This window comes from Elephantulus edwardii, unplaced genomic scaffold (genome assembly GCF_000299155.1).
Source record: "Elephantulus edwardii isolate Elephantulus edwardi_28Jun2011 unplaced genomic scaffold, EleEdw1.0 scaffold00185, whole genome shotgun sequence".
NCBI classification, from domain to species: domain Eukaryota; kingdom Metazoa; phylum Chordata; class Mammalia; order Macroscelidea; family Macroscelididae; genus Elephantulus; species Elephantulus edwardii.
In genome coordinates this window covers 302105-317044 of record NW_006399935.1, presented here as the reverse complement: position 1 = coordinate 317044, position 14940 = coordinate 302105, and the positions used below count along the sequence as shown (strand labels likewise).

Genomic DNA, 14940 nt, shown 5'->3' with positions numbered 1-14940 from the left:
CCTCTGATGAGAAATTGTTGCTGGGTACCATTGATTTGACTATGACTCACCACGACCCTGTGAACAACAGATCTGAGACTTGCCCTTTTTTGCACCATCTTGATGATCTCTGTTATGCCTAGTCCCACTGTGATAGGCACTATATCAGTCCGTCTTGTTGGCAGTGTTCTGATGAGAAGAGGTAGGTGAATCTATAAGCAGAGCAACTCTAAGGATGGCTGGCAGCTTTATTTATTTATCAAGTCAACTCATAGAAACCTTGTGAGCAACAGATCTGAACCCTGTCCTATCCTGTGCTGTAGTCATCATTTTTTACATATATGAGCCCATTGCTGCAGTCACTGTGTCTTTTACTGACGTTCCACCTTTCCAAACATGACATCCTTTTCCAAAGAATAGCTTCTCCTAACAATATGCCCAAAGTTTATGAGAAGAAGCTGTCTCATCTTTGCCTCCAAGGACAACTATGGTGGTACTTTCTCTAAGACATATCTGTTTGTTCTTTTGGCAGTCCATAGAATGTTCAGTACTCTTTTCCAACACCAAAGCTCAAAGGCATCCTTTTTTCTGTCATCCTTATTCATTGTCCAGCTCTCAGATGCATAGCAAGTGATAGAAAAGACATGGCTTTAATCAGATGCACCTTAGTCTTCAAACTGACATCATTGCTCCCCAGTAGTTTAGAAGGGCCCCTGAGTACAGACTTTCCCATTACAATACGTTTCCTGCTCTCCTGACTATTGGTACTAAGTATTGATTCTGGATTCTAATAGAAGCTAATCTAGACAAGGAGGAATCTCTCCCTAGAGCCACACCTAGAATTTGAACTTCTGTTGTTGTTGTTGTTGTTGTTGTTGTTGTTACATACCATCAAGTTACCTGCAAATCATAGCGACCCTATGTACAACAGCTCTAAAGTCAGCCCTGTCCTAAGCCAGCTTCATTGACTCCAACCACCTACCCCCATTGCCCTAGTTACTGTATCAATCCATCTCATCCAGGGTCTTCCTCTCTTGTGCTGTCCTTCCACCCTTCCAAGCATGATGTACTTTTCCAAGGATCGGTCCCATCTGGCTACATGCCCTAAGTATGTGAGATGGAGTTTCAAAATCCTAACCTCCAAAGAGAAACCTGGTTTATCCCTCTCCAAGACAGACCTATTTTTTTCTTGGTGGTTCATGGTATGTTTAAGACCCTTCTCAAGCACCACAGCTCAAAGGCATCAATTCTTCTTTGGTCATCCTTAGTCATTGTCTAGCTTTCTGATGAATAGCAAGTAATTACAAACACCATGGCCTGTATCAGGCACACCTTAGTCTATAGAGTGACATCGTTGCTTCTCAGTACTCTGGAAAGGTTCCTGACCGCACATTTACCTAATGCAGTTTATCTTTTGATTTCATGACTTTTGGTGCTAAGAATGTTGATTGTGGAGCCAAGCAAGCTGTAACTTAACAACCTCAATCTCTTCTCCATCTATCATGGCCCAGTGGTGAGCGTCTTTGGCTTCTTAATGTTGAACTTCAATCCATATTGAAGACTACGGACCTTGACCTTCTGCCACAAGTGCTTCAGGTCCTCTTCAGTTTCAGCAAGCAAGGTTGTGTTATCTGCATGACGTAGGTTGTTGATGAGTCTTCCTCCAATCCTGATGCCACATTACTCCTCATACAGCCCTGCCTCCCAAATGATCTGTTCTGCATAGGGATTGAAAAGGAGTGGAGACAGGACGCTTGCCTGATGCACTCCTGATTTTGAACCATGCAGTGTTTCCTTGCTCTGTTCTGAGGACTGCTTCCTGGTCCAAGTATAGGTTTTGCATAAACACAATCAAGTGTTCTGGAATTCCCTTTCTCCTCAAGTTTCACTGTAATTTGCTGTAATCCACACAGTCAAATGTCTTTGCATGGTCAATGAAACACAGATATATATTTCTCTGGTACTCTTTGTTTTCTGCCAAGATTCATCTGACATTGCCAATAATGTCTCTAGTGCCACAGCCTCATCTAAACCCAGCTTGTATTTCTGGTAGTTCTCTGTCAGTTTACTGTTCCAGTCATTTCTGGATAATCTTAAGCAGGATTTTCTTGTGTGTGATATGAGTGATACTGTATGATAATTTTTTAAAAATTCCATTTTTTTTAAAATGGAAATAAATATAGATCTCTTCCAGTTAGTTGGCTATGTGGTTGTCCTCCAGGTTTCTTGGCACAACCTGGTAAGCACGTCCAGGGCAGCATCTGTTTGCTGAAATATGTTGTGAGGAAATGCTTTCTAGTCTTTAAAACTACCTATTTGTGTTATTTTTGGTATTGTATGCTTAAAATATAATCTGAAAAAAAATAATCTGACCAGTTGGACCGTATGAAGAAGAGCTCTGTGTCAGAACTGTTGAAAGACTTAACAAACTGTGTGGGAAAGAAAAGACTTGAAGTACCTACTGATAAAGCTTAAAGACCGTAGCCTTCAGTAGAGATCACACTTCAGTGTCAGGAAAACAGAAAGCCTCACAACTGGACCAGTAAGCAACATCACAGTAAATGGAGAAAAGTTGGAAGTTATCAAAGATTTCGTTTTACTTGGATCTATGATCAATGCCCTTGGAAACAGCAGTCAAGGAATCAGATAATCTATTGCACTGGACGGATGTTCTGCAAAGGACCCCCTTAAAGTGTCAAAAGCAAGGAAGTCACTTTGAAGACGTAAGTTGCACATGCCCATCTTGGTGTTTTCAGTCGACTCGTTAGTGTGAGGAAGCCAATAAGAAAGACTGAAAAACTGCTGCCTTTGACTTACAGTGTTGACGGAGAATATGTACCAGAGAATGAACTGCCAGAAAAATTAACAGATCTGTCCTGGAGAAGTGCAACCCGAATGTCGGTTCGAAGCTCTGGTGTCGGGGTTTTTGTTCAAAGTGGCTTTCTTAGCCATCAACTTCAGCTTTCACCACATAAGTGGGAGAGACTTTAAAATAGGAAATATATAAAGTAATCCTAACGGAATTGATCACTTTTCCCCATCTTCTCAAGTTAAATATTGAGTGCCTGTAGCAGCGAAGGTGGGACTCTCACTACTAGCGAGGAAGAAGAAGCAGAGTACAGCGTGTGTCCTTCAGGGAGAGAGGTTCCTGCAGCCCTCAGACTGGGGTCTACATGAGAGCAGCAACGGCTGCAGCAGAGAGCTAGAGACCGACGTGAGGCAGAGCAGACTTGGGTCTGCAGCCCTACAGAGCCGGAGCTCGGGGCCTTGGTCCAAGCTCACTGGAGGACTGAGGGGCGACGCCAACACTCATGGGACTAAGGGCGCTTTGTAACACTGACCGTGAACACACTTAAAAAACCGTCTTCACTGAGGAATTGTGTCCTGCTGCTAACCTAAATTGTTACCTTAACTTCCCTGATGAACTTCATAACCATGAGTATGGTTCTGTGAGATCTGTGTGATCATTGCAGTGGATTTTGCACTCAGTAGAACATTGAGATTGGTGTTGGGATTCTCAGTAGTGGAAAACCATGCCTGTCCTTCTAGGAATTGGTGTTGTGCTGTCGAAGTTGATGGGGACAGTTCCCCTGTGTGGAGGTAGGAGAGGGCAGATACGGGTATCCCTGTGTTGCCAGCACACCTTACAGAAACAAAAATGGTGAGAATTTGTCTCACGTACTTAGAACATGTTATCAGGAGGCAGTAGGCCCTGGAGATGGCCATCGTGGGAGGAAAAGTAGAAGATCTCAAACAGAGTTACAGCAATGGAATCAGACACAGCCAGTGATTGTGAGGATGGCGCAGGACTGGGTAGTGTTGGATTCTGTTGTACATGAGATTGCTAAGTGTGAACAAATGCATTGTCTCCTAACAGTCACACGTGTGATAGCAGTGCTAGGAAACGCCCATGATCTGTTATTTAAAAATCAAAACAGTCGCCCTCAAAACCAGTTACTGTCACCTGGTTCCAGCTCCTGGAGAGCGCAGTGTGCCAGAGGCGAGCTGGGCTCCGTAACAGTTTCAGAGGCTGGTTTTCTTGGAAGTGGATCTCCTGTCCTCATTTCTGTGATATTCTTTTATGAGTTCGAAACACAAACTGTTGGTAGCCATGTCGTCTGGGAGTAGGAACCACAGATTGGCTGATTGACTTTTCTCCTCATCGCTGTATGCTTGATCAAGTGTGTGGGGACTCCTTCAAATCACAGATCCCACCAGTGAGGAGGCCTTGGAGCGGGAGAGACGAGAGCGAGTGGCCCTTCCTACGGCCAGCCTGGAACTCACCAACCTCACTGCGCATGTGCCCGGGCCGCCCCCTCTGTCGTGCTGCTCACGGGGCGTGGGGTGGCTGGCCAGTTCTCACAGCCTCGCTGTCCCTGCAGCCTTCCTTCCAGTGGCGCAGTCACCCCAGGCCCCCCGCTCCCCTGACGTGGGGTTTGGTTGGGCCAGTTGCTGAGGCAGCAGCGCCAAGATCAGGAGATGTGACGTCACCATACTACCCTTCAGAGCCCCGTTGGGCAGCACCACCACTGCCATGGAGTGTGAGCTCCTTAAACCCCAGTGTATGCGCGAAGCCGAATCAGTGTGGGCTGTGGCCGGGAGTCAGTGCCTCAGGAGAGGGTGAGCTGGCCTCTTCTCTGAGGAGTGTCATAACCTGAGTGGGTTGGTGGCCCAGGACCGGAAAGGGGAACAGTGCTGTGTCAGCCCCAGCCCTCAAACAAGTGCCACCGAGTCCCAGAAAGCGTCTGCACCGCAAACTGCCCAGAGTGCTGCAGGCCAGGGCAAGTCGAGCTTGAGCAGCACGGTGCTGTGGGGCTCCCGCTCTGCGCCCGGCGCTCCTATGACTAGGGTCAGCTCTGGCCTCATGCAGGGACTCCATTCTGGCCTCAGCTCCACAGCACCTCCTTCCTAGAGGATGGGGCAGTGTCTGGAGTCTCTGGGGTGCCAGGGAGCATTCCTGAGTCGGTGCTCAGGGGAGCGAAGTGCGTGTGGACGTGGGTGCATGCACACGCAGAGCACCTCCTGCCCTCGCTGCCCCATGTTCTCTGCACCTCCTCCCACAGATCTGCTGGCCCTTCTCCCTGTCCACAGTGCCCTGCACCCTCATCCTCTCTCCCTGCCTCTTGTTCCGTTTTGGCTCCCTTGGGTGCATTGGAGGCCTGGCTTGCCCAGGCGCCTCTTTGCGACAAGACCTCCTCACCCACGCTGACTTTCCTGAAGAGAGTGGCCTTAGGCCCAGTCCTTCTCTCCAGCTTCAGGGTCCATACAGTTCCTAGCCCCCCTGGCCCCCCTCCCTAGAACTCAAACACATGTAGGTCTAGCTCGTGGGGGCACAGGAGCTCGCTTTAGGCTTTCTCACATTTGCAAAGAGGCGCTCGTGGCTCACTGGTGGGATTCACAGCTTCCGTGTTGGGACTCAAATTGGATCCCCGGCCGTGCACCTCCTGTGCAGATGAAGGCCGGTGAGGCCTGAGCGGTGCTTCATTGGAGCACAGGTTGCAGCTGTACTTCCATCCTAGGCAGACCGGGAAGAAAAGCCTGGTGGTTTGCTTCCAAAGTTTAGCCCATGAAAAGCAAGTGGACCCGGGAGGTCTGATCCCACGCGTGGGTTGCCATGAGTTGGGGTCAGCTGAGTGGCAGCCAGCCATAGCAAGATGCTCTACGATGAGAATCCCAACAACGCTCAGTCCACCCCACGTGGCACCCAAATGCTGGGTTCAGGCTCTCGGGGTGCACACACTTGCCTGCTGTGGTGGGAGGCAGGACCAGCCCCTGTCCACACACATGGTCCCATCTGGATCCTGGCCCTGCTACCAGATACCAGGCCTTGTTCTGTCCTCTGGGACGCAGGAATGGCATCTGGCTCGTAGGACGAGGGCGAAGCGGGGAGTAGTGTGGAGTGCTGCCCCTGTGTGACAGGGCTGACCCGAACATTGCACCCGCTCCCTCAGCAGGCTCTGGCCCTGAGCTGTCCTAATCCTGGAATCTGCCTTTGCTCCCAGGTGTCGTACGCCCGCCCAAGCTCCGAGGTCATCAAAGACGCCAACCTGTACATCAGTGGGCTCCCAAGGACCATGACCCAGAAGGATGTGGAGGACATGTTCTCTCGGTTCGGCCGCATCATTAATTCTCGGGTGCTTGTGGATCAGACCACAGGTAGGGGGTGCTCTGGAGCTCTGGGAGGGAGGGGCTAGGGCTTTGAGGAACAGACCTCTTTATCTGGTTGATGGGTGTTAGTAGGATAAATTAGGAGTTTTCTGAGGCTGGGCCCAGTGCCGTCCATCACGGTGAAAACACTGAGAAATGGTAGCACCCTCTCTTGGGCACCCAAGTGTCCCAGTCTTTCCTGTTTGTGGGGAAGAAGGCCAAAAAGGTCATTGTCTCTCACTGTCTATGGGCCACTGGTTTTAGTTCAGATTCAGTTTACTATGCAAAACCATCTTCCAGCCCAGGGTCCCTCAGGCTCACACACAGATACTCACCGTCCCAAAGCAGGTCATGCTTGTGACCTCTCACCATTTGGCAAGGATTCAGAATACCCCCAGTGTCAGGGTGCATAGACCTTCACTGTCCACTGAGTCCCCTGCCAGTCTCTGCCACTCCAGTGAGGGAACCACACCCCCACTTCCATGTGTGACCATACCCTGTCCTTACATTTGGGCAGAAGGAGGGCTGAAGGCACCCACAGTCTCCTCTGCACAGCCCACACCCGGCCCTTGGACTTGGAACCAAAGAGCGGATGGTGAGCCATGGAAGCTGCTTCACCGCATGGGCTGGCTCCTTGCTGGGCCGCCCAAGGCCAAGAGGCATCGGGGCCAAAGCTTCCCAGACACTGTGTGAGGTTTGCCCTTCAGGGTTACAGGACTGAGGGCGCTCTCTGGAGAACGGAACATCCTGAGCTGACTTGAATGTTTTCTAAAAGTTTCTTTGCTGCCACATCCACTTTCCTTGTGAATTTCATATTTACATATTTAGAGATTGTGTTGTTTATTGATCTTTGCTCTTAGTTCTAGAAAATACTAGTAAGGAAATAGTCTTGCCAAACAGTGATTTGGCATCATTTAGTGCCTTTGTTTTCCCTGAGTTCTTTTTTTTCCTTCTGGTTTTCTTTGGCCAGTTTTCCTTTGAAAACTGTTCTTCAGGAAAAAAAGAACATGCAGGAAACCACAGTCCCACACATTGCTTGATCCGAAGGTCATTGATGTGACCTTCATTCCTGTGACACCCCCTCCCTGAAGTCCGTCTCTGGCAGGATCAGACAGTTGATGCCTCTGGTCACGCTTGCCTTTCAGTTAGATTTCACGTCCGTGTCCAAGTCCACCCACTGTCCATCCTGCCATATAGCAGTGAGTGAGCTGTGCCCAGGCCTTCAGTTAGGTTTCATGTCCGTGTCCAAGTCCACCCACTGTCCATCGTGCCACACAGGAGTGAATGAGTCATACCCAGGCCTGCCCTCCGGTGTTCTTTTTTTTTTTTCCATTCATTCATTGTTGCCCTTTTCTCCCCTCCCAACTCTCCCCCCCTAATACACTACCCTCTTTGAAAAGTAAAAGACAAATTCTTTCATTGTTTTACAAACCTCCCCCAGGTCCACTCCATTATGCAGCCTTCATTCTGGACTCCTGTCATGTCAATAATACCTAGATATATATCCCTTTTAAATAGTTCTCTCCCTCATCTGTTTCAAAGCAGAACCCATCTTTCTCAGTCTCCCCCCAGCCCCAATGTCAGTCCTGTTTTACAGCAATGGCACCATGAAGTATTTGTCCTTTTGTGACTGAGATACTTCACTCAGCATAATGTCCTCCAGGGTCACCCGTTTTGAATAATATCACAAGTTCCTTGTTTTTCAATGCAGCATAGTATTCCATTGTGTGAATATACCACAGCTTCTCCGTCCATTTGTTTGTTGATGGGCACTTAGGTTGTTTCCAACTCCTTTGTAAACAAAGCCACGATGAACATGGATGTGCATATATCTGCTTGGATGTCAGTTATGGTGTCTTTGGGGTATATTCCCAGTAGTGGAATTGCTGGGTCAAATGGTATCTCTATTTGCAACTTTTTGAGAAAGTGCCATACCACCTTCCACAGTGGTTGTACCATTTTACACTCCCACCAACAGTAAACAAGGGTTCCAGTTTCTCCACAACCTCACCAGCATTTGTTGTTAACAGCTTGCTGTTCTGTTAAATTTTGCTATTCTGACTGGGGTGAGATGATATCTCATAGTTGTTTTATCAGGTGTTCTTCTGAATTGAGCAAAATGGGTTCCTGTTTGCTTCAGAATTTTCCCAGCCAATGACTTTCTTAATCTAATCTCACCAACTCAGTGAGTTTATTGGGCTGTGTAGGTTTTTTAAATTTATATGTAAATAACCACAGTGCTAAGAGCCTAGAGGGGTGCTGTGGGAGGCCCAGAGTGGAATTCACAGCTGGAGGCTGGGGAGTGCCTTGAGGCTCAGTGTGGGGTATCCACAGGGGGCTATGTGAAACAGGGCATGGCTTTAAGGTGGCATCCTGGTCATGTGGGGCCCTGGCATCACTATTTAAGATGGACCTGCACTTGAGGTTTTAGCCCCAGAGGAGGCGTCTGCCAGTTGAATAGCCTGGTCTCCCTGTCCCCACTCAGCCTCCGGCCCACAAGGAGAGCCCTAATCTGTACCCATCATGGGTCAGGGGACACTTTACTAAGCTGGTGACCTGGGTGTTGGCACAGACAGGCACAGGCTGTGTGCTCAGAGCGCTGGGGCCTTTCAGACCACCTTTGATGGGCCCTCTTAAGAAAGAGAATGAGTAGCTTGAGGTTGCCCACCTGGACCACCACCTCACAGCTCCCACCAAGTGATGTCTCTCTCTGGCCCAACCTGGACTCTCACGTTTCCCAGCTCCTCCATTCTCTCCATACCCCCCACGTCTGGACCGTGGTAGTCAGATGGCAGGACCACAGCTGCCCTCCTCCTTCTCAGTCCACCACTTCGCTCCAGCCACCTTCTGCTTTTTGAGAGCCTGTGTTACCACAGAAGCACGCTTGCCTCCCACTGGCTCTGTCTAGGGGACAAAGAACGTGCTTTGCTGAGGCAGAAGGGGGACAGGTGCACAGTGGACCAGAGTCTGGAGGTGTTTCAGTGTCTTGAGCCTGGATAACATCTAGGGAAGGGACAGGAGCCTCATTTGGTTCTGAGGGTGATTTAGGCCCCAGGGCCTGTAGCAGAGTGTCCAGGGTGCTAATAGCAGTAAAGACCAGAGGAGGGGTGTTGATGAAGGAGGCACAGCCGCAGGACAGCCTGGGAAGCTGCCCTCCAGGCCACTGGGGTGGAGGACCCGTTTTTTTCCTCCCCCTCAGTGCATTGGTGACCTCATCACTTGGAGGGGGACAGGAGGTGGTTCTGTGCTCATGTTGGGATGTCTGTCAGAAACTGTCAGCACTGACCCTGGGATGTCATCACTTGGGTTCCAAACGTCGGAGATGTTAGGTTTTCAGTCGTCGTTATTTTTTTTTTTTAAGTTGTTCATTTATTTTCATCATTAGGTTTAATTTTTCTTTCTTTTGCCAGGCTCACTCCGCAGCGCAGTAGACTGATTTGACTTTTGTTTTTCAGTTTGAAAAGTTCTTTTTTTTTTCCCCCTAACTTTATTTTTATTGGTTTGTTAAAAAGGTTTGTCCAGAGGGGTTGCGTTTATCCGGTTTGACAAACGATCGGAGGCAGAAGAGGCAATTACCAGTTTCAATGGTCATAAACCCCCAGGTTCCTCCGAGCCCATCACAGTGAAGTTTGCTGCCAACCCCAACCAGAACAAAAACGTGGCACTGCTCTCCCAACTGTACCACTCGCCCGCCAGACGTTTCGGAGGGCCCGTGCACCACCAGGCGCAGAGATTCAGGTGGGTCCGGAGGGTGCAGGGCAGGGCGCAGCCGGCCTCCCGCTCCCACCCCAGGCACGTCTGGAGTCCTTCCCGCCTTTGCATCTGCCCCCACAGATGGGCAGGCTTGCCCAGCTCAGCTCCCTTTGAGTGTTACAGGTGTTTGAACAAATGCCAGGCCTCGGGCAACCGTGATGGCAAGTCTCTCGGTGCCATTTTTCTAGCAGCATGTGCTCACTTTGTGTCCCTGAGTCACCTTTTGGTGATTCTCACAACGTTTGAGACGTCTTTGTAATGCTTTTCCACACCTAACACACTTCTGTATCTAGGGTAAGCTTCCTTCTTCGATGTACCCCTCACCTTGTCCCCATGGAGCCAGAACTGGCTCAGAGCCGACCCTCCAGCAGGCTTTCCAGAGCCTGGAAATTACAGAGGAAGACACTGTCCATCTTTCCCTGGAGCCGCTGCTGGAGTCAGACCAGCAGAGAGGTGCTGCCCACCCCTGGCCTCGCACCACAGCGCCCTGCTGTGGGACCACGCCACCAGCGCTCCCCTCAGCTCTCCCGTGACTCGACTGAGCGTGGTCTTCACCTTGCGGAGGTGGACGGATGAACCCCAGTGTCTCTGGCGTGAGGGCGGGGTCTCCCGTGCTCTTTTTCATTTGAACCCATAGATGGCATCACCCCGTTGGCGTGAGCACAGAGCTCGGGATCACGGCTTCTGCTGAAACCAGAGCAGAGCCATGAGGCTGAAAGAGAAGCACGTGCTGATGGTGGTGGGGAACGTGTTTCTAGAGTGTTCAGTGCAGGTCAGGCGCTTGGTCAGCTAGCAGTCCTGAGGTGAACTTTTCCTGGACGCTCCGTGGGAGTCATAAATAGGGTCAGTGTCTTGGACTCCTGCCCCTGACCTTACTATCTCATTAACCATGTGAGATCTCAGTCTGCAGGACTGCCTTTTTTCGTTTTTGGTTGAAACCTGCAAAAACATCACAAAGACTTCACTCAGTAACATGTCAAGGCCCCCCCGCCCCGGCTTTCCAGATTTCTTCTCTTTGTTTTAAGTCAGGGTGTCTGATTGTCCCCACCAGTTACCACAAATGCTGTTCTGGGAGGCGTGTTCACGGCTGAATAATGCAGAGGCCCCCCTCTCTGCTCAGAAGCCAGCCTTTCTTCCTGGGGGTGCACCTGCAGAGGAGAGAGCGCAGTCCAGTTTGAGAGGTCCATTGGGACCACTCATGGTGGGTGGGCTTTGTGGGCGGAGCAGCCAGCAAGTCACCCAGTAATCAAAACTTAAATACCAGGGAGGATCAGAGGAGAAAAAGTGGGGGCTTTGGTCAGAGATGAACAGAAAAAGGAAGCCTGAAGAGCTGGAATTGCGGGTCATGGAAAGGTCACGGGGACCCCTGGAGCCGGGGAGAGAGCTGAGAGGGCGAACAGCGGAGGAAGGAATTGCAGGTCATAGAAATGTTGCAGGGGGATCCCCAGGAACCAGGGTGAGAGCTGAGAGGGCAAAGCAGGGGAGGAAAAAGCCTCGTCTCCATGTGGAGGCAAAGGTGTGCATTCCAGCCAGCTTTCTTTCAGGACAGGAAAGGCCCATCTTCCTTCTGTGCCCTCAGGGACTGATCTTGGGGAAGGGGGACAGGCAGGCTGTCAGGAGGAGAGATGTCGGCTCCAGGTAGCAGGAGGGGAAAAGCTGTGAAAATGGCGTCAGTAAACCACAGTCAAACAGGACATCCGCCTCTTCCCAGAGCCACAGCTCCTTGGAAGCTGCAGGAAGACAGAACTATATCCTTCCTTGGTTTCCTCCAGGCAGAGTGTGTCATGTTGGGGTGCAGCCCACAGAGGTCGAAGCAGTCAGGGTTCTGGGCAGAGCAAGGGCTGCTCTCCGTTCTCTGGGGACCAGCTGTGTCCCGGTGACCTGTATGTCAGTGCCACCCTACATAGGCACCTGAAAAGTGCCTGGCACAGTGTAAAGCCTTGGTGATGGGTCTCTGAGTCCTTCCATTTGCACTGACACTGACCAAGGACAGTGATCACTGGCTGGCCACACGGTCCATTATCAGTCCAAAACGTGGCTTTCCTAATGGGCTCGAAGTACGGTATTAGCCCAGCATCCCATCCCGATGGAACCAAGGACCCAAGGCACAGTGTTTGCCCAGCATCCTGTCCCACAGCCCTGATGGGTTTGAAGCATGGTGTTTGCCCAGCCTCACAGTGTATGCTCACGGTGCTTGTCTCCTGACCTCAGTGGGCCCAAGAAACAGTGTTCGCCATGGTCCCATCCTGTGACCTATGTGACCTCTACAGGTCTGAGAAGTGGTGTTTGTCCAGCATCCCATCCTATGACCCCTAAGGGCCTGAGATGTGCTGTTTGCCCGGTCACCCATCTTGTGACACCTACAGGCCTGAGGAGCAGTGTTTACCCAGCTTCCCGTCCTGTGACCCCTATGGCCCTAGGCATGGTGTTTGCCCAGCCTTCCATCCTGTAACCCCTATTGCACGAGGTACAGTGTTTGCCATAGCCCAACTGGTGACCCCTATGGCCCCAGGCATGGTGTTTGCCTGTGACCCCTATGGCACGGTGTTTGCCATGGCCCGTCCTGTGACCCCTATGGCACGGTGTTTGCCATGGATCGTCCTGTGACCCCTATGGCACGGTGTTTGCCATGGCCCGTCCTGTGACCCCTATGGCACGGTGTTTGCCATGGCCCGTCCTGTGACCCCAGGCCCATCTTGATCTGGGAGGCATAGTGTTCCCCCTCCAAGGTGACTCTGCCTGTGCTGTCATCACTTGATCTCACACTTGAGTGTTTCTGAAGGCATGCATGTGACATCAGAAGGGCACTGGGGCTTCCGTAGTCACCTTGTCTGCCTGAATCCCTCTTGCCATATCTGCACACCTCTAGATGGTCGGGTTTTTGTGTTGATTGGGAACACATGCCCCTGTGGGTGAGGGTGGAGTTTCCAGTGGCCCCAACTGCTCTACTGAGTGCTCCTTTCTCAGCTGTCCGCCCTCTGCAGTGCTCACACCGGTCAGAGGTGCTCACACCGGCCATGGCCATTTAAACAAGAAGTGACTCAAGCAGCTGCTGAGCCGCTTGAGGGACTCGGTTCTGAGGTCAGGCCGCCTGGGGCTCCCGCCTGGCCTGGGTGGTAGTTGTCTTCTCAGCGCTGGTCACCACAGAGCACAGACCCTCCAACCTCACATGGAACTCCTCCCAGCTCAACCTGCAGCCTCTCCCTTCCAGCTGAGGCCAAGCTCTGCAGTGTAGGCAGAAGGGGTCCTCCGGCGTGGATGCAGCCGCCTGTCTGACCGTGACCCCTGCACTGTGCTCTCTGTCCGCTAGGTTCTCTCCGATGGGTGTGGATCACATGAGTGGGCTCTCTGGTGTCAATGTCCCAGGCAACGCGTCTTCGGGCTGGTGCATCTTCATCTACAACCTCGGGCAGGACGCCGACGAGGGCATCCTTTGGCAGATGTTTGGCCCCTTTGGCGCTGTCACCAACGTGAAGGTGATCCGCGACTTCAACACCAACAAGTGCAAAGGGTTTGGCTTTGTGACCATGACAAACTATGAAGAAGCCGCGATGGCCATAGCCAGTCTGAATGGCTACCGCCTGGGGGACAAAATCTTACAGGTTTCCTTCAAGACCAACAAGTCCCACAAATAACTCGCTCATGCTTTTTTGTACGGAATAGATAATTAAGAGTGACCGAAGTTGAAACTTTTTGTTAGTGTACAACTCACTTTGCGCCAATTTTCACAAGTGTTTGTCTTAGTCTAAATGAGAAGTGAAAAGGTTTTTTATACTCTGGGATGCAACCGACATGTTCAAATGTTTGAAATCCCACAATGTTAGACCAATTTTAAGCTTCTTAAGTTATTTCCTTTAAAATATATATTAAACAGAAATCTAAGTAGATGCATTAACTAACCAGTCCCTCTGGGTGGTGGTAAAACTGAAGCATGCTTTAACTTATAAGACTGTCTAACATTTCGTTTCATTTGATGTCTCCACGAACTGGATAAAAAAAGTTATCTTTTAGTTCTAGTTTTTAAACTAAAGATGTTAGACAGATGCTGAGTGTGCGTTTTCTCAACCGCTTCAAACATTTTAAGCGATTGATGCTTTTTGGTTGGCAAGAAATTGCTTCCCGAGCAGGTCCCCTTGCCACTCGCGGTCACTCAGCCCAGGCTCTGCCGAGCGGCCTCAGCTGGGCGCCTCCCCAGGGAAGGGGCTGCGAGCTGGGCCGGGCCATCAGAGGAGGACACACACAGGTTGGTGAGCCCAGGCGCCAGTGAGGACGGACCAAAGAGTTTCAGGGAAACTCCAGTGTATTTCCGAGTCAGCTCTAAGCTCCAGGCACGCCTGAGGATGTGTCGCTCGCCGGCCCCCGAGTGTCTGCCCCAACATGCATGCACAGCGCCCCCACAGTGGACACCTGTCACTTGCTCCCGTCTCCGAGACCATTCACCACAGCTTGAAGGCAAACGATAGCGCTGTGTTTTAACCACAGAAACATTTGAGCATTGTGTCTCTCGCATCCCTTCTTGTGAGCACTAGGCTTTCCTCCCTGTTTTAGGCGGATTTTGTTTTGACCTTTTGCTTTCGTATGAACATTCAGCAGAAAAGTACTTACTTCTTGCCAGCTAGCTATTAACAAAAAGCCTTTGATTGTAGTTCTAAAGATGAACCCGCAACGCTCTCTCCATAACTGCCTTGACATTTTGGGTTGCTCTGTTAATTTTCTTTTGCTTTTTTGTGTTTTTTGTTTGTTTTTACTTTTGCATTTAAGACCATTAAATTTGATTTTGTTTTGCTCGAGTTTTGTTTTGTTTTTTTTTATTTTACCTTTTCTTTCTTTTTTGGCTAGGCAAGGGGCTGGCGGTCCAGCTTTCAGGGAGAATCTGTGTGTCAGGCCTTCGGAAGCACTCCGGTGCGTGAGGTCAGAGCTGTGCGCCCGGAGCATGTGTCTGCCTGGGCCACGCTGGAAGCAGCTGGCCCAGCCGGGGCCTGTCCTCCAGGCTGCCCTCCAGGCAGCCTGGGCTCCAGCCAGGACCTCAGGACCAGGACCCGGTTTAATCAATGACTAGTG

At 50.6% G+C, this 14940-nt stretch overlaps 1 protein-coding gene across 4 annotated transcripts in view; it reads left to right on the top strand.

Moving 5' to 3' along the window:
• The window catches only part of ELAVL1 (ELAV like RNA binding protein 1), a 40950-nt gene extending 26281 nt beyond the window's left edge, over positions 1–14669 (top strand). The window contains exons 3-6 of one of the 4 annotated variants that reach the window (XM_006896333.1): positions 5982–6135; positions 9639–9868; positions 11715–11729; positions 13122–13514. In XM_006896333.1, coding sequence (XP_006896395.1) covers positions 5982–6135; positions 9639–9868; positions 11715–11729; positions 13122–13514 — 792 coding nt within the window. Of the gene's footprint in view, positions 1–5981; positions 6136–9638; positions 9919–11714; positions 11756–13121 lie in introns of all 4 variants that reach the window. The other 3 variants (XM_006896335.1, XM_006896332.1, XM_006896334.1) reach the window with 3 other exon arrangements.
• Positions 14670–14940: the final 271 nt, after the last annotated feature.